At 34.3% G+C, this 19,287-nt stretch overlaps 3 protein-coding genes and 1 pseudogene across 3 annotated transcripts; all 4 read left to right on the top strand.

Moving 5' to 3' along the window:
• Window positions 1-2,765: 2,765 nt before the first annotated feature.
• Window positions 2,766-7,101, top strand: LOC116112520 (annotated as a pseudogene).
• A 3,533-nt stretch (window positions 7,102-10,634) lies between these two features.
• On the top strand, window positions 10,635-11,903 carry LOC116112522 (probable disease resistance protein At4g27220). The gene has a single exon (XM_031398653.1). The coding sequence runs from the start codon at window positions 10,635-10,637 to the stop codon at window positions 11,901-11,903; it is 1,269 nt and encodes a 422-aa protein (XP_031254513.1).
• A 41-nt stretch (window positions 11,904-11,944) lies between these two features.
• On the top strand, window positions 11,945-13,432 carry LOC116112523. The gene is made up of 3 exons (XM_031398654.1): window positions 11,945-13,033; window positions 13,134-13,335; window positions 13,428-13,432. Exons 1-3 carry the CDS (start codon window positions 11,945-11,947, stop codon window positions 13,430-13,432), a joined length of 1,296 nt encoding a protein of 431 aa, XP_031254514.1.
• A 4,238-nt stretch (window positions 13,433-17,670) lies between these two features.
• LOC116112567 lies at window positions 17,671-18,769 on the top strand. Its single transcript, XM_031398695.1, has 2 exons — window positions 17,671-18,107; window positions 18,242-18,769. The coding sequence occupies exons 1-2, from the start codon at window positions 17,766-17,768 to the stop codon at window positions 18,740-18,742; spliced, it is 843 nt and encodes a 280-aa protein (XP_031254555.1). The 5' UTR covers window positions 17,671-17,765; the 3' UTR covers window positions 18,743-18,769.
• The last annotated feature ends 518 nt before the right edge of the window (window positions 18,770-19,287 follow it).

The following is a 19,287-nucleotide window of genomic DNA, read 5'->3' on the forward strand; positions in this document are numbered from 1 at the left end:
ACCGTTTTGTTGATATATTGGTAAACAATTTGCCACTTATCACCTCAATTATCAGGACTTTGGCAATATGTTATCATCTAAATCTGCCTACTAGTCCACTAGGCATACAGAGTATAAAAATACCTCTTTTAACCCTTTGATTATATATATGCACATTTTCCTACCTTCTTCTTTGTCCTCCCTTCCCTCAACCTCTTCTTATCCCTCCCCTCGCACCCCTACTCTCACCACCGCACGCACCCACCCACCCGACTCATGCATCCACTTACCACCATCTCACGTGACCCCACTTCCAGCGTAGCCCCTCACTGAATACAGCCCCCGATGATTTTCATCCCTGCTACCGAGTTTGTGGATTTCTTTCATACTTTTTTTCATTTCCTATATTTTTTGTTTGTTGTTGTTGTTGTTGATTTGAGTGAAGTGGATTCTGATTTGGGTGGTTCATGATTTTGGTTGAGGGACCATACCGATATAGGGTGGTTGGGCTTGGCGGAAAGGTGAATGGCTGATGAGGGTTTGCTGGTTTAGGTTGCATTGACTAATATATCCCTGTTCTGTCAAAATTAACGAAAAAGAAGTAACGACTGTTAAACAGTAGGGGTTCGAGAGTAATTTATACAACTAGAGGGGGTACAAAGTATCTACAAAATAATAGACTATACTGAATTAGAGCATCTTCAAATAACTCTTTATATGACTTAAACTCTTTATTATAAAAAGTTTATCCTTAAAAATAAGAGTCTAACAGACTCTTTATCTTTAAAATATAAATTAAAGAGTGCGTCTAGAGAGTCAAATTTCACTCTCGACATTTAGAGAGTCAAATTTCACTCTCTATCCTAATTTTAATTAATAAACTACAAATTCTTATACATTTTATTTATTAATTCTCTCTCCCGTTAAATCTCTTTCTTAAAAATAAAGAGTATCTTCATTAAATTTAAAGAGTCTATTAGATTTGAATAAAAATTGTGTTCTTTATATTTAAAAATTAATAAAGATGTTTTTTATTTATATGAAAGATGCTCTTCAAAATAAAAAGTACCATTGGAGATGCTCTTTAAAATAAAAAGCACCATTGGAAATATCTTGACTCTTCTAAATGTAAAAGTGATTTTATAATTAAACAAAACAAACACTCTAATAAATTCAATCAAAATTTAAAATTAATCTATAAGTGATTATGTGATAAGTTTTAATAATCTCAAACTAAGCCTTTCTTTGACCCTTTTGTTTATAAGAACATGAAACCCTCATCAATTAGGTTGGCCTTTACTCTTGAGCTCAATTTTTTCATAAGAATGTGTACATAAATTTATTCTTATTTCTTCCATCAATCTAAAACTTCTTTGCTCAATCTCTTTCCATATCATTGAGTTAAGTTCCACGTTAATTAGCCAATTAAATAAAGCATGTAACCATAACAATATTGTTAACTAAACCATGTGTTATGTTCTAGTGTATAATTTATGGGAATTAATATTTCCCAAACTATAATAATAAACATGCACTACTTTGTTATTGATCATAAATATTCTCTCTTTATTTAAGTTCAAGAGATAGTTATAATGAATTAACCATGGACTTAATTATGGAATATGAACATATGCATGTAATTAAGTCTAAATTTACTGTAATTAACAACATAAATAAATCAAACAGACGATCATTAAAAAAAACAACTAACTAAACATAGGTGTAGTGAAACTTGAAAATAGGGATAGACCCAAAAATTAATTTTAGAAGGGACAAATACAAATCTAGAAATACTAGTACAAATACATAATAGTCAAAACAAAAATACCAAACCAAATTTTTTACGCATATCAACGTTACAATTGATCTTATTAGAATCAATATGTGTCGATCTATCATAATATGATAGAATTACCAGATTCTAATAAACTATTAAACCAAGAAGGTAGTCAAAGGTTTCTCCCTCTCCATTGACAAAACAAAACTTCATAATAAGATGAATACATCGGATTTCAACCTTGCCTTTAGAACATAGCATAAAATTTTTTATAGGGCTAATAGAAATAAAAACTAACAAGTTGAATTGAGATGATATTTATTTATTTAAAAAGAAAAAGCATAAAAATTTATCAACGGATGTGACTAACTAAATTGAAGTCAACAGGTATGGACTCTACACTAGGGGTGTTCTAAAAAATGCAAAAACCAAAAAATCGGTTAACCTAAAAAACGGTTCAGTTACGGTTCGAAAAATTCAAAAAACCGAATTTTCAGTGCGGTTACCGGTTCGGGAGAAATTAGAAACGGTTAACCGAAAATCGGTTTTCTAAACCAGTTTATATATATATATATATATTAAATAAATAAAATAAATAATAACCTAAACTAAAATAAATCCCTAATTCACTCAATCTAAAATCCCAACCCAAATTTTTTTTCTTAATTCCCAATGTATTGTCTATATTTACAGTTTAATTTAGGGCAAAATTAAAAAAAAAAAAAAGTTTTATAAAAAAAAAAAAGGGAAAACCGGTTAACCGCTTTTTTAAAAACGGTTAACCGGTTTTTCAGTTAACAGAAAAACCGGTTTTTTCTAAAACTGATTCAGTTTCGGTTTGAGATTTTTTCCGAACCAAAAATCTAGTTCGGTTTAGAAAAGCAATTAACCGGTTCGGTTAACCGTTTTTGAACACCCCTAGAGTCTACACACTCACTCAACAACAACTCCAAGAAAATGGAAAACATAAACCGCAGATTGAAAACAGAAGCACCAAGAAAACAAAGTTATGGACTTTGATGGGATCTTGGGCAGGAAACAATCATCTAAAAGCAGCAATCCCAGGAAAAAATGGCTCAGGACACGAGAGATGTGGCTAGTGGTTCTTGGTGTGATCCTTCACGCTGTCTACATGCTAAGCGATATCTATTTCAAGACTCCTATTGTTCATGGCATGGATTCCGTCACCCCTCGCTTCAAGGCGCCGCCAAACGCCTCGTCCTCTTAGTGGGTACATTCTCAAAACTTTTGTACACAAGGTGTTTGCTCGTTTGTCTCAGTAAAAAATGATTTAGAACGTCCTCGTTTTGATCGTGTTAGTGTTTCCTTATTGGAAGCGCATGTGATGGAATTCAGCTATTTGGTAAAATTTTTTGAGTATTGTGTTTCTTAATTTGTCTCAATGAAGTAGTTAAAAGTGTGCGTTTTGAGCATATCTGTGTTTGCTACTTTTGGTGTTTATTTGGGAAATTTTAATGAGAACATATTGCAAAATACATTAAAGGGGTCTTGGAAAAACTTTGGTACAGCGGATGGTTTACGGGCTGATAATTTTTTTGAGCCGGATTCAGAAGGGAATTTCAGAGCACCATTTTTTAAGCAGTGTGATTCAAAATCAAGGTGGCTGGGGAGTCTCATGCTCGGCCCCCTACTGAGTCAAGGCCTGGACATGTTGCTCTAATTGCTGGTTTTTATGAGGATCCTAGCGCTGTAACAAAAGGTCAATATATATTTTTTTAATTCCTGTAAAGTTTGTGTGTGGCGAGCAACTTATTGTGTAAGCTAAAGACGTTTTTGTTCGCATTTGCAGGACGGAAAGCTAATCCAGTTGAGTTTGATTCAGTTTTTAATCAAAGCCAGCGTACAATTTCTAATGGTAGCCCAGATATTGTTCCGATATTTTGTGGAGCCTTGCCACACAGCACCTAAAATACTTATTCCCATGACTATGAAGACTTTGCAACTGGTTCGTTCAGTCAATTTCTGTAAGCACAGAAAACATACATATGTTTCATTGGTTTTCTTAAAGTTCTTTAGTAAATGCTAGAAGCAAAAAGAAGCTTTCTTAAAACTTTATGAATATAACCACATCTTAGCTGGCACGTACTGATATTTTTTCTTCTGCATTATAGTTGACTATATCTTGGTGTAAACTGGCTTGTGTGTGGAAAACCTAATCTTTACTCATTTACAAGGCCCAAATTATTTATATCTTGGAGTGTTAGCTTTTATAGTTGTAACTTTTATTCAATGCTTTATCAATACGGTAGTGTTAATGCAGATGCGTCTTTTTTGGAAAGTGGTCTTCTGATCAATTTCAGAGCCTTCTTAATAGGTCCAATGAAGACCCGAAGTTGAAGGAGCTACTACTACAAGATAATCTTGTTATATCTCTACATCTACTTAGTTGTGATTCAAATGGACATGCACATCACCCTTTTCATCTATCTATCTCAATAATGTGAAGGTTGTTGACCATATTGCCAAGCATATGTATTCTCTTCTTGAAGGCTATTTCAAGCACAATCGTACAGCATATGTTTTCACCCGTATCATGGGATGCATGACAAAGGTCAGAATTATTCTATATCATATTAATTTTCCTTGGGAATTTTCTTACTTCATTTCATTCTAGAAAAAGAAAGATTTAGTGTTCCCCTAGTGGAATGCTTGTTCACCTTCATTGTTAAATTTGTTACTTTAATAGAATATATTTGTTAAGAAAATGTACTTAGAATAACTGAAACAAATGAAAGGAAAAGTAATGCTCTATCCTTTATTAACCTTCAACGTTTACATCAATGTACATATATATACAACTTGTAAATAACTGTTCAACTAACTCTAACTGAAAGCTAACAAACTCTAACTATAACTTTCCAGCTCAGCACTCAGCATAACTAACTTCCACAGCTTAGCATAACGAACTTCCACAGCTCAGCTTCTCCTCTGTCAACTTGCTTCTTAACAAACTCAACAATATTTATTCCCTATCTAAAAAAATGCTGACATAATTACTGTTTTACTGGCGGGTAGTCATGGAGATGGTCAACCGGCAAACACTGATACCCCTCTCGTTGTTTGGGGAGCAGGTGTTAATTATCCCAAGCCATTATCTGGAACAAATCATTCTGATTGTGGTTTTCGTTTTATTGATGAACTTGCACATGATACTCTCAACACCTAAAGAATGGGTTCTTGATGGCATTGAAAGGGTGGACGTGAATCAAGCTGATATTGCATCAATCATGGGTGCTTAATTTTTGTCTTTGATGGTTTTGTTCTGAACCTGACCACTTCTTTATTATTTTTATTGGTCTGCTGATTGACTTGTCTGTCAGTCAACTCGTCTTGGATTGCCATGTCCTGTTAACTCTGTCGGGAATCTACCGCTGCAATACATTAACATGAATGAGGTGAGTGCAGTAGATTTCCTTGGAAAGTGAACTTTTCCTCTGTTGTAATTAGTGATTCAAGTGTTGTAGTAAATTTTGAGCTGAAAATTTACATTTGTTCCTAAATTATAGTTTTGTTATTTGGAATCGAATATTAACTTGCAGAGAAGCAACATGGTTTTCATTTGTATTACAATGGTCAGGCAGAAAAAGTTGAAGCCAGGCTAGCCAATACGAAGAAATTCTCAACCAATTTCTTCGGAAATCACGTATCCTCTTTGTGCTATTTAATAATTGAATCTATCATATTACATTTTAATTTTAAAGTCATTTAGGAATTTCATGTTGTTCACTATCTTGACCGTTTAACCTGTAGTTTTGATCATTTTTGGAGCTTTTCTAACTTTAAATATTTTATGATTTTTTTATTAACTTTCATAAATTTTAAGGAGCTTTCATAAATCAGAGAATGAAAGAAAGCAAAACAAAGATCCTCTATTTCCAAACCTCCCCTGTTTTCTGTCAAACTTTCATTAAACCAACAATAATAATTTCAATATGGTGTAATACATCAAATTGTAATTCATCCTGTTGCCGTACATAGAATAATCAACGGTGGGGTTTATTCAGAAAAAAGATTAACAAATCGTTTATGAAATCATTTTATTTATTGATTAATCTTATAGTTTAGGTTGCATTGACCATTTTATGCCTTTTCTGTAAAATTAATGAAAAAGTACACAAATATACTATTTTTAATTTCTCGGGTCCCTTTCTTACCAAACAATGGCTTTCAGACCTCTGTTCCTTCTATTGGCCACTTTCCTTTTAGTTTCTACAAGGGTATGCCTCTTTGTCTCCCCTTGAGTACTGTTCACACCGAGTATATGTAATTTTTTTAATGGCTAAATGTGTAATTTTGTGCTTGTTTTGTAGGTTTCATCTAGTAATGAAGAGGAATTTCTGTTTGGAAAGGTAAATTTATAGACAATGTTTACTTAGCATTGTTAAAAAATGTGTAGAAATATTGTCAATTTTTTCTAGCTACAATGTGAGAGTAAACAAATTTGTTTGCTGCATTAGTTTTATATTGACAAATTTGGTTACAGGCACCAGCTCCACCACTAGTGAAGAAACCTACTGCTACTCCACCAACACCAGGAGCCCACCCAATGCTAAACCACCACCACTGATGAAGCCGCCCAAGACTACTCCAACACCAGTGAGCCCACCTCAGTATACACCAGCTCCACCAATAAGCCCAGCCAAGGCTACACCACCACCACCAGTGAGCCCACCCACGTCCACACCACCTCCACTAGTAAGCCCACCTAAGTCCACTCCACCTCAACCAGTGAGCCCACCCAAGTCCACACCATCTCCACCAGTGAGCCCACCCAAGGCCAAACCACCTCCACCAGTGAACCCACCTAAGTCCACTCCACCTCCACCTGTGAGCCCACCCAAGGCCACACCACCTCCACCAGTGAACCCACCTAAGTCCACTCCACCTCCACCACTGAGCCCACCCAAGGCCACACCACCATCACCAGTGAACCCACCGAAGACCACTCCGCCTCCCCCAGGGAGCCCACCCAAAACCACTCCACCACCACCAGTCAGCCCACCTAAAACTACTCCACCAACAGTGAGCCCACCACTGCCTCCAGTAAGGACAAAGAAAGGTAACATTTAACAACATATGTATACAATAAAAACACTCAGGAACAGACTTCAAATACCTTTTTTAAGTCTTTTGTTGACAATATACACTTTTTTTGTTGCATTTTTGGGCAGACTGCCTCTTATTATGTGGAGAGAGGTGCAAATTACATTCCAGTAAGAATCTGTGTGTTAGAGCTTGTGTTACATGCTGTGACAGGTGCAAATGTGTTCCACCAGGAACTTATGGCAACAGAGAGCTTTGTGGCAAGTGCTGCACTGATATGACCACTAGAAAATTAATTATCTTCATTTCGTACAAAATTGGTTTGGTAAAAAAGTGAGGAATGAAAATGAAAGCCCAATGATACCGTGTTTGTGTTTCACAAATTATTGTGGTCCCCCTGGTGTTTGTTGAGATATAAATATATAATGACTGAAGCCGCGTCGATATGCTGTGGTCCTTGATTAAAACATTAATTGTCTCCTACTCAAATCTCATCTTAATTTATTGCTAATCACCAATCAGTCAATAGAAAACCGCGGGTTACTTTTTATTATTATTTAAAGTTATTATTGATATTAAAAGGGTGTTTTATCATGTATTCTAATAAGACATGTTAAGTACAGAACATTTATTTATTTTAATATATACAAAAAGAAAAAGAAAATTTAATTTTCAATACATTAAAATACTAAATCCAGATATCAAAACCATAAGTCCATAAATGTAGAGTAATAATTTTGTTGAACGGCCCAAAGTGGTTAAAACTAATTAGTTTTTGATGTTTGTGTGGGCCGAATGATATTACGCGTATTTAGTATATAATAAATAATGTTTGGGATAAGGTGTACGAGGCATGATATTATCCAGATTTGACCTGTCTTGGATGACCGCTGGTTTATGTGTTCAAATTGTTATCCAAAACCCAATCTCAACGGCAGGATTTTGATGCCGAAATCACAAAAAGATTTAAGAGGTAGTTGGGATAGAGGGTTATTAGAATAAGATATTTGACTCTAGCATTGGCCCATGGAGAATGGGCAGTGGGTATCTGTTTGTCTCATTGTAATTTAAGAAGTGGGCCAAAGCTTGTACACAACAATCAATATGCATGCATGCAGTCTTGATCAGCATACTGCCGTTGAGATACTGTTCATTGGCTGGACTGTCTTCATATATGTATCAGAGTAACACAAGAGAAGTCTTATTATTAACACAACAAATCATGCCTCTAATTAAATCTTATCACATATATATTCGTTTCTCGCTTATATTAATTAGATCTCTTTAAAGGTTTATTACTATAGTACAATCTGTAACTTTTTTTTTTTAATTGAAGGTGAGAAATTGAATTACTAGCTGCGACCAGCCACATGCCTTCATTAATGAATATTCCTGTGGGGTGCTATGGATGTTCAATGACAATATTAATTACCAAGCAATTGAGAGGAGCTTCTCCTCACATCATTCAATGAATCTACCAATAAAATGTCTTAGATCCCAAGTATTGAAAGACGGAATGTTGTGTGCGGAGTAATGAACATTTAATTAAGAGATTATGGACTGCTAAAACTCAAGCTGCTTCTGCATCGGCTGCAGAGTCACTTATTAATTGCTAGCTCTTGAGATCAACATTTTTGGCTCAATGTCTTTCAAAATTTTTCTGCTTTCGTTGGCTGCATTTCTTTCAGTCAAATGCTACAAGGCTAATAACTCTCAGTTCTGCTCTGCATTTGCTAATAAATATACGGACATGATTAATTTGAACGTAATCAGTTGCATTTTTATCTATCAAAACAGAGAATAAATAAAGCAAAACAGAGCTCCTCTGTTTCCATTCCCCTGTTTTCTGTCAAACTTTCATTTAACTTTCATCAGGCAAGAGGAATTTTGTTTTCCAATTGGATTTTTCTACATACTGTGTTGTTAGAATATAATGGCTTTTAAGTATATACTTAATATCAGTCAGTAATTTTTTTTCTAAAAACTAGAAATATATATATAAGAAATTATTATTATTATATAATTTCATATCGTTTGATTCTTCTTCTTTGAATGAGAAGCGGGTGGTTGGCGGGCGGCCACACAACTTGACAGCGTAGGAAAAACGATGCCTAACACTACACGCTGTTGTTATTGTGTGGTTGTCATGCTAGTTTTGCTTGATTAATTGAATCTACTTGACTTTTTATTTCTTCAATTGGTAGTTGTTTTCATACTCAATTATTGCTCGCTCTCTCTCAAAACTATTTTGTCCATATCCACTACTAAAGTCTTGGTCTTCCTTTCCTTTCAAAAGAAAAAAAAACTACAGCAAAAATCTTCCCAATGCTCTGTTCATCAATCTTTGTTGCTTATTATTGCTTTCAAAGAAGAGAAACGAACACTCAATCTGCTCCTTGAATACTTTGTTCTTACTCTCAGATTAAGCCATTAAGCTGCACTTGTTTTACTCTTATCCTTCTTCTGCGTTTTTTCTTTACTCTTGTTTTCACTTTCAATTTTCTGTACTTTATATTCAGTATCCATAAATTTACTTTAAAAAAAGAAAAAAAAAAATTCTCAACTTTTCTGATACTGATAGCAGAGATCTGTTTGGTTAAAGCTAAGATTCGGTTTACGGAGCTTTCCTTGTAAGTATTTTACTTATTAAGTCTGTTTCTTTTTCTCACTTTTATCTTTATATCCAGTAGTATTCATAAATATGTAGCTTCCTTTAAGATGATTAGCAGTAGTTAGTGGGCGTCGTGTTTGCTGCCTCATTCGCTGGCTAAATAAGGCTTCAAGATACATAGAAACAAGATATATAATTCAACTGCCTCTTGGATTATAGAAATTTGTCTTAAATATAAAACAAAACGCAATCTTAAACCCGGAAAATCTATCACATGGATCAATTATGGGATTCAATTCCAGCGTTGATTTTGTTATAGAACACCAAATTTATGTAAATTAACCTTTGATTTCACTTTTTTTAAGAAGAGTATTGGAATCTCTAAATATGTAATTAATTAAAGATTACCCTATTGTTTATTAATATTAATTTCTTATTTGCACATAATAATCATAAATCATTGTCATCCGAGATATCAAATTTCTAATACTGCATATAATTTCCAATACAACAATACCAAAAACATTAGATTTAGCCCATGGAAAGGTTATAAATTATTTTCAGCTTGAAATTGATGGGAAAAAAAATATATTAATAGATGTATGGGATTAATAACCACATGTCTGTTTGATTCTTACTCGCAGGTGCACTTGTCTAGCAGAGATCTGTTTGCTTAAAGCTAGATTCTGTTTACCCAACTTTCCTTGTAAGTATTTTGTTTAGTAACTCTGTTTCTTTTTCTTTGTTTCCTATCAACCGTTTCTCACTTTTTAGTTTTTTCTTTATATCTAGTATTCATAAACATCTCACAAGAAATAGGCAATGGCTCAAGAAATAGCTGTGGCTGCTGGCGCTGAAGTTGTAAAAGAGGCTACATCAGATATATATGGTTTGCTTAAACAGCAGATCTCTTTTGTTTTCAAGCACCAGAACTACATCAACGGCCTCAAGAATCAAGTTCAGGAGATCAGATATAAAAGAGAAATGGTGCAGAGACCTGTAGAGTCTGCTGAAAGACGGGGGGAGGAGATTTATGAAGTTGTTACAAAATGGCTGAGTGATGTGGATGAGTTCACTGAAGGGCTAGCAAAATCCATCATTGAGGATGAAGATAAAGCAAACAAGGGTGGCTGTTTCAAATTGGGGTCATGTCCTAATTTGATTCAACGTTACAGGCTGGGCAAAAAAGCAATGAAGGCCAAAATGGATGGCATCGATCTCTGCGGAAAGGGGGACTTCAGTAGTGTTTCTTACCGTCCCGCACTACAGAGGACAGAATCCATGTATGTTAGAGGCTTCGAGGCCTTTGATTCTAGAATGCAAGTTTTGCAGGAAATTGTGGACGCATTGAAGGATGCTAATGTTAACATGATTGGGGTGTATGGGATGGGAGGTGTGGGCAAAACCACACTGGTCAGAAAAGTAGCTATGCTGGCTAAGGAAAACAAGTTATTTGATGAGGTGGCCATGGCTGAGGTAACACAAACCCCAGACTACGAAAAAGTTCAAAAGAAAATTGCTTTTGATTTAGGCTTGGAATTTGGACTGGAGAACGAATATCAGAGAAGTGGTTTACTACGGAACAAGATAAAGAAGGAGAAGAATGTACTTATAATATTTGATGATATTTGGACAAAGGTCGACTTGGATGCAATTGGAATTCCTTTCGGGGGAGCTGAGAAACAAGGAAAAGATGACAAGGTGAGGCGATGCATGGTATTGCTAACTTCTAGAAATCTGGATGTATTAAAAAAAGATATGAAGATTCAGAAGAACATCCCTGTTCTTCCTTTATCTGATGGAGACTCATGGAATTTGTTTGGGAAGATTGTGGGTGATTTGGCAGAAAACCCTGATTTTCATGATGTAGTAGTTCAGATAGTTACCAAATGTGCAGGTTTACCAGTTGCTATTTCAACAATTGCACATGCATTGAAAAATGAGAGTCTTAATGCTTGGGAAGATACCTTGGCTCAACTAAAAAGGTCTAATCCAAGATGCCTTCTAGATATGGATGAAACTTTGTACTCTACTATAGAACTGAGTTACAATTTTTTGAAAAATGAGGAAGCAAAAACACTGTTTCTTCTCTGCGCTCTAGAAAATGTAGGCACTAGAATGTACTTTGCTGACTTATTGAGATATAGTATGGGTTGGGGTTTGTTTGGAGATGGTTATACATTAGAAGAAGGAAGGAATAGATTGCATAGGTTGATCGATCATCTGAAAGCTCGTTGTTTATTGTTGGATGACGATGAAGATGACAACAGAGTTAAAATGCATGACATTATTTATGCTGTTGCTGTATCAATTGCAGCAACAGATAAGTTAATGTTTAATATTCAAAATGTCTCTGGCTTGAAGGAAGTACTGCGGGAGAAAAAAGATTCAAATGCTATATCTTTGCCGTATAGAGATATTTATGATGAGCTTCCCGAAAAGTTGGAATGTCCTAAACTCAAGTTGTTCTGAGAAACAAAAATCTACATATCCCAGATACTTTTTTTGAAGGAATGGAAGAACTGAAAGTTTTAGATTTGAGCGGAATACAATTCTTGTCATTGCCTTCATCACTTTATTGCCTAAAGAACATTCGAACATTGTGTTTGGATAGAAACCTGCTAGAAGATGTAGCAATAGTCGGAAAGCTAAAGACATTAGAGATCCTTAGCTTTCTGGATTCTGATATTGACCAGTTGCCTGGAGAAATCGGACAGTTGACTCGGTTGAAGTTGTTAGATTTGAGCCATTGTTTAAACCTTAGATACATTGCACCAAATGTCATCTCCTGCTTGTCTCAATTAGAAGAACTATATATGGGCAATACCTCTATTCAATGGGAGGTTGAAGGAGTCGATAATCAAGGACAAAGAAATGCTAGTCTTGGAGAGTTAAAGTGTTTGTCTAACCTAACAGCTTTACATCTTCATATTCGGGATGCTGGAGTTATGCCACAAGACTTGTTCTTTAAGAAGTTGAAAAGTTATAAGATATTTATAGGAGACAAATGGAAGTGGTCCAGTAAATATGACCTTTCAACATCAAGAACGCTCAAACTCAAGATCAACAATAGTATTTGTTTGGGGCCTGGGATTAAAACATTGTTAAAGGTGTCTGAAGATCTTTCTCTAGAGGAAATGAATGGTGTTAGAAATGTTCTTTATGAACTCGATATGAATGGTTTTCCACATTTGAGGCATCTGCTTGTAAAAGATTGTCTCGAGCTTTTATATATCATTAAGTCAGTTGCTTGGAATCTAGCCTTTCCCAAATTGGAGTCCTTGATCCTTCGTAATTTGATTAATTTGGAGAAGATATGTCATGGCCAACTCAATGCAGGGTCGTTCAGCAAATTAAGGATAATGAAAATAGAAAAATGTGATAGATTGGAGTATCTCTTTGCATCCTCCGTGGCAAAAAACCTTACTCAGCTACAAGAAATTGAAGTGACTGATTGTAAGAACCTAAAAGAGATTTTTGGTGAAGAAAGTAAAGACCATGGTGATGAAATTGAAACAAATGATAAGATTGACTTCAATCAATTGTGTTCTCTAACACTACAACGTCTACCACAATTCATAAAGATTGGTTCTGACATGAGGGTATGTTTTGTATTTTTCATCTTTTATTTTATTTTGATGTAAAAAGGAGTTTTCTTATTAGTGTATAAGTTATGTTTACGAACAAGGTTTATTTCCACAGGTTGTCTTTCCAAGATTGGAGAACTTGAAATTGTGCTCAATTAATATTGAGAATACATGGCTTGATCAACCTTTGGCAATGTCTTCTTATAGTCAATGCTTAAAAAGCTTAACCGTGGAGGAGTGTAATGGCTTGAAATTTTTGTTTTCATACTCTATGGTCAAAAGTCTTAACCAACTCCATAAACTTGTGATAGGCAATTGTAAGTCAATGGAAGTAATAATCGACTCAAAAGGGGAAGAAGGAGAAGAAAGAATAATTGATATGAGCTTTCCTAAACTATTTTACCTGAAGCTTGAAGTTCTGCCAAAACTTGTGACTTTTGGCACCGGGGATTCAATCGAATTCCAGTCTTTAAATGAACTTCATATTGATGGTTGCTCTAATTTGAAGACATTTTTCTGCAAATCTTTTTATCCAGGCACGGTGAGAGAAGAACCTGAAGAAGAACTGAACTTGGAGAACTACTTTATTGATATAAACCCTCTTTTTGATGAAAAGGTGATTTATCTTTATACTAAAAAATTATGTTTCCTATTGCTTTCAAAACATTTTTTTTGATTTTGAGAGCAAATCAACCTTACACAATATATGGACATCTTTCTCATTGTAAGATTGTGGGTCCTTTATACAAAAATATTGACATTATGGATTCTTTGCTACAGGTTTTTTTTCCAAGCTTGGAGGTGATGGTACTATTACACTTGGACAACTTGCAATTGATATGGCACAACCAACAACTCCATGTGGAATCCTTCTGCAAACTAAAAAAAGTGAGAGTCAAATTCTGTGAAAAGTTAAAGACTATTGTACCAGCTAATTCTCACAGACTTCTCACCTTTCACAATCTGAAAGAGTTAACCATTGAAAATTGTTGGAGTATGAAAAATCTCTTTCCAGTTACTATAGCTACTAGTCTTGTGCAACTTAATGACCTTCGTTTAGTCTCCTGTGGGTTAAAGGAAATTGTTTCCAAGGAGGAAGTTAAGAGGGCCCCTAGATTTTTGTTTCCACAATTAACGTACATCCAGCTTGATAATTTACCGAAACTCAAATGTTTCTACTCGGGGTTGTATACAATAGATTGGCCGATGCTAAATGGTTTGGCTGTTTATGGTTGCAAGAAAATAAAAATATATGCTTCAGAATTTCCTAGCTTCCAAAGGAAAGATGATGGGGAAAGCCAACCTGCCATTTTTCTATTAGAAAAGGTACTATGATTTAAGTTTCTTCCATACTCACTAAAAAATGCAAAATGTTTATGATTATACAAATTAATTTGATCATCGCTTATTCTGATTATATATGTGCACAAATACTGTGGAATGGCCAATTTTCCATTTTAGGTACTATAACATAAATACTTTTAATTGATTTTGCAGTTTTTAGTATGATATAGTACCCCAAATGAAAATTAAGATTTAAACTTAGCGTCAGTCAACTTTAATTTCCAATTCATAAGGACATTAATGTTTCTATTGAAAATGAAAATGAACTAAGAAGCACTTTTCCTTTTGATTAGTTATGATAAATTCGTTTTTCTCTTTAAATCCATCGAGTTGATGTATAATAATCAACTGAATGTTTCAGATATGAGATATTATTCATTTTACTGATTAAAAATTGTTGTTCATTTATGTAATTCCTATTTAAAGTGTATATTAATGTTGTAAAATATTTATTTATTTATTTGAAATATATAAATAACATAATCATTTGGAGAAATTTTGTTGTTAATATCAACCACACACATCATAAACCAAATTCTTATTTCCTACATTAAAATTTGGCTCATAAAAGTAGATAAGACCTTTTGTCTTGTACATTTCCATTTACATTATTTCCAAATTAAAGATCTGGTTATATATGTTTCTACTTGCTTATAATTAGTTGTACTACTAATTAATGAGTGTAAAGGCAGTTTAGAGTGAAGGTTTGGTGATCTAAGAATTTAAAAAAGAGGAAAACAAGGCAGAAATGGCAACTATTTTTCATTGATTAATTATTTTCAAGTACAGGGGATGTTCTTTTTATTGTAAATGAGTGAAGAAAAAATGGAAGAAGATCTCAACCATTTAGCTATAACAGAGAAACAAAAAATTTCTTGACTGCCGTTGATTTTGCTGGGAAGTAAATCAACTTGTTCAGCAAGTTGATCAACTTGCATAACTACCTTATGCCACTTGACTTGCAACTTGATTTTGGACGGGAAACATAACAAACTTCTGCAGTTTTAGTAGTCCAGAATCCAGCATTTGTTTGTTGTTTGAGTGCAGCTTGCATTCTCAATAATGATACTGATTGCTTCTTAAGTATATAACTTGTGACACCTGCACCATATATATATGAAAAAATCATAGCATTTTTCTGTGTATATCGGTGAACTTGTTGATGAGTGAATGCTAACACCTACTTATTTGCTTGTTCATCAATTCTCAGGTCATATCGAATTTGGAAGTGTTGGGTTTAGATGCACATGACTTCAAATTGACATTCCTCCACTGTGATCTAGCTAAGAGCTTTGGCAAACTTAAAGAACTTCGGCTGGGTAACTTTGATGATGAATCTGTTGCTTCTTTGTCCCGTTTCCTTCAAAGGTTAAATGTTTTGGAATCACTTTCGTTTGTTGGTAATAGTTTCAAAGAGCTATTCCCCTATGAACAAAGAGATATGTGGAAACAAGATTTACAAGGGGACACATTTCTTCGAAATCTTCAAAATCTACAAGTAGTTAGATGCCATTGTTTGACAATTTTGATGCCAACCGCAATGTCTTTCAAAAATCTTACAACTCTAGACACTTGGGGCTGCGATGGACTAGTCAACGTACTTGCATGCTCAGCAGCCAAAGCTCTTGTCAATCTCACAACAATGACAATAAGAGATTGCAAGTTAGTGATAGAGGTAATAGCCAAAGAGGGAGACAGAGAAGAGGAGATTGTTTTTGGCCAATTGAAAGTTTTGGAGCTTTACTGTTTATCAAGCCTCACATTCTTCTGCTCAACAAATTATTCTTTTAAATTCCCTTGTTTGAAGCAAGTTATTGTGAGTCAATGCCCAAAATTAAAGATCTTCTCGCAGGGAGTCTTAAGTACACCTATGCTAAAGAGAGTACAATTGACGAGAACAGATGACCCAGAATATTTTTGGAAGGAGGACCTCAACTCCACTATCCAGCAAATGTTTACACACATGGTACTCACTTATTCACAAAATTTTTCTATTTCCCTTTTCTGTCATTACTATCAATAGATCTTATATATTCATGGATATATGGTGATGATTTTAACTCAGTACTTTTTTTTTTCTTATTATATATTCAAGTATTGCCTATTTTCTTTGCTTCTTGTCTAGTAAGGAGCAGCCCTAGAATACAAATTGTTCCATAGTATTCATTCATGTCTAAGTTTTGGGTGGTTTATTAATGAAGGTACTAATTAAAACTATAAAAATTCAAAAGTTTTGTCACATTTATGTACTAATAGAAATATATATATATTTTTTTAAACTTTTTGTTCAAAGATATGTTGATGTTCTAATTATTAAAATACACGTTGAAGACCATCCACATAAAAAGTTTTATATTAGTAATTTGGGGAAGAAATATTTCTTACAGGAATGTGAAAATTGTTGATTAGGAGTTAAAACATGATAGTCAATCTTCAATGAATTATTATTCTTAAGCTTTACTGCTTTAGGTACTTGTTTATGTTTTGGCCCCTCAAAAATAAAAATCCCAATAGTGCCATGTTTTAATTAATCCAAAATTTTGGGTTTCACAGGTTGGTTTCCGTGACTTTGAACATTTGACACTCTCTCAATTCCCGAACATGAAAGAAAAAATATGGAATGGTCAGATACCAATCGACTTATTTTGGAAAGTAAAGTCATTAGTAGTGGATAAGTTTTCAGATATGTCAAGTGCTATTCCATCCAATGTGTTATGCCACTTCAAAAATCTGGAAATGTTGGATGTAAGAAGTTGTGAGTCACTAGAACAAGTATTTGATTTGGAAAGGCTAAATGCTAATGGACTTGCATTGGAGGAAAATCGTCAAGAAATTTTGGGCTTAAAGAAATTGAAATCATTGAAAATTGACAATTGCAACAACTTGAGATATGTATTTACACCATCTATACTGTTGGGTCTTGATCAACTCCAAGAGATAGAAGTGAAAAACTGTGCTTTGATAGAAGAAATCATCAAAAAGGAAGCGCAAAAGGATGCAGTGAGTGATAAAATTGTAATCCCTCAATTAAACTCTGTTGTGCTTGAGTCATTGCCTAACTTGGCACACTTCTATTCGGGAAGTGATATTTTGGAATGTCCTCCCTTGGAAACTATTATCATTAAGGACTGTCAAAATATACATATGAAGGAGTTTCGTGTCCATCTTGCATCTCTTTTCACCATAAAGGTAAGTTTGTTTCAATTCGTTTTACACGATGATAAGTTTTATCAAAGAAATTCATATATTTTAGAAACAAAATGAAGCTTTTTGTTTCTAAAACAAACATTTTATATGCATGCAGGTTGTATTACCCAGCTTGGGAGCTTCTTCTTGCTTCCAGAATTTAACAAACTTGGTCATCGATGGCTTTGATCATTTAAAATATTTACTCCCATCTTCGATGGTCAAAAGTGTTTTCAGACTGAAAGGGCTTGAGATATCTAACTGCAAGTTCATGGAAAAAGTAATAGATGAAGATGAAGAGAGATCAAGTACAATGATGTTTCCTAAATTATACCAGCTAAAGCTTAGGGATCTTCCAAAACTCACAACATTCTGCAACTCCACTGCAAAATTTGTTGAAATGTCCTCCTTATTCAGACTGTGGATTGACGGTTGCCCTGGTATGCAAACATTCATCTCCAGTTTTGTATGTGGTGCCATGACATCATCAAGCAAAGATCATGAAGAAATGAATACAAAGGAGAATTTTACTCAGATGCAATCTCTTTTTGATAAAAAGGTGATCTGTCCCCTTATTTTGTTTTTAGTTTTTTCTTTTCCTATCTATTTTATCATCAAATCTAATATATATGTTTATAAGTTACTAATAATGGATGGTTATGTCATAACTTTAATGGTAAATGAATTCTCCAGGTAAGACTCCCTAGTTTGGAGAGATTGCAAATCAGCTATGCTGATCAATTGGTAAAAATATGGGACGATCAGGTCTCTTTGGATTCATTTGGAAAATTAAATCGTGTGTTTGTAAGCTTTTGTAAAAAACTTGTAAGTGTTTTTCCATGTAAGATGCTTGGGAGACACCAGAAACTTGAATCATTGTATGTACAAAACTGTGATTCAGTTGAAGAGATATATGAAGTACTTGAGAAAAGCTCTAGTATGGTGGAGGAACCTGTTGAGAAGGATGAAGCAGTCCCTAGGTTTGTGTTCTCGAACTTAATTTGGCTTCATCTACAGATGCTACCGAGTCTCAAAAGTTTCTACCCAGAAGTATATATTTCAGAATGGCCAGTTTTAAAAAAGCTTAAAGTATATAGATGTGATAACGTGGAGATCTTTGCTTCAGAATTGTTGAACATCCACGGGACTCATAGAGAGAGTCAACAACCGCTGTTCTTTGTTTATAAGGTATGAGCCTCAAGTACTCAATTAAATCATGTCTACAATTTAATAAGTAAAATGCAACGTACATTTTTCAGAATTTCGACTCTCTTTTTCTTGTTTTATCATTAGCAATGCGTAAATTTTACTTTAAATGTGCAGTATTGTTCGTAATTGAACTAATTTTTGTTATTGAACAACATTGTCATCATTATCATTAGGAATAAAAGTAAATCTCTAAATATCTCTAATTATCTCCTTTTTTGGTTTCTACACTTTTTTTTGTGATTGACTATTTTCCTAGGATGCATTCCCAAGCTTGGAAGAACTAGAGTTATGTGAAATGCCCATGTTGTTGCATCTATGGAGAGGAAATTCTCAGCCTAGCAATGCTTTTAAAAATCTGGAGACTCTAAAAGTATCAGAATGTGGCAGTTTAAAAAATTCATGGTCATCATCAGTGTCTTTCCAGAATTTGGAGACTTTGCAAGTTTCAAAGTGTGATGGATTGAGATATTTACTGACCCCCGTAAAAGCTAAAACTCTGGATCGACTTACAAAGATGAATGTATCTGATT

The sequence above is a fragment of the Pistacia vera genome, unplaced genomic scaffold, assembly GCF_008641045.1.
Source record: "Pistacia vera cultivar Batoury unplaced genomic scaffold, PisVer_v2 Contig663, whole genome shotgun sequence".
In the NCBI taxonomy this organism is placed as follows: domain Eukaryota; kingdom Viridiplantae; phylum Streptophyta; class Magnoliopsida; order Sapindales; family Anacardiaceae; genus Pistacia; species Pistacia vera.

What these genes read in the sequence shown, in the direction of transcription:
- LOC116112522 (XM_031398653.1), top strand. Translation starts at nt 10,635, where the DNA reads ATGGATGGCATCGATCTCTGCGGAAAGGGGGACTTCAGTAGTGTTTCT.
- LOC116112567 (XM_031398695.1), top strand. Translation starts at nt 17,766, where the DNA reads ATGGTCAAAAGTGTTTTCAGACTGAAAGGGCTTGAGATATCTAACTGC. An exon ending in AATCTCTTTTTGATAAAAAG is followed by an intron (nt 18,108 to 18,241) that starts GTGATCTGTCCC and finishes TGAATTCTCCAG; the next exon opens with GTAAGACTCCCTAGTTTGGA.
- LOC116112523 (XM_031398654.1), top strand. Translation starts at nt 11,945, where the DNA reads ATGGAAGAACTGAAAGTTTTAGATTTGAGCGGAATACAATTCTTGTCA. An exon ending in AGATTGGTTCTGACATGAGG is followed by an intron (nt 13,034 to 13,133) that starts GTATGTTTTGTA and finishes TTATTTCCACAG; the next exon opens with GTTGTCTTTCCAAGATTGGA.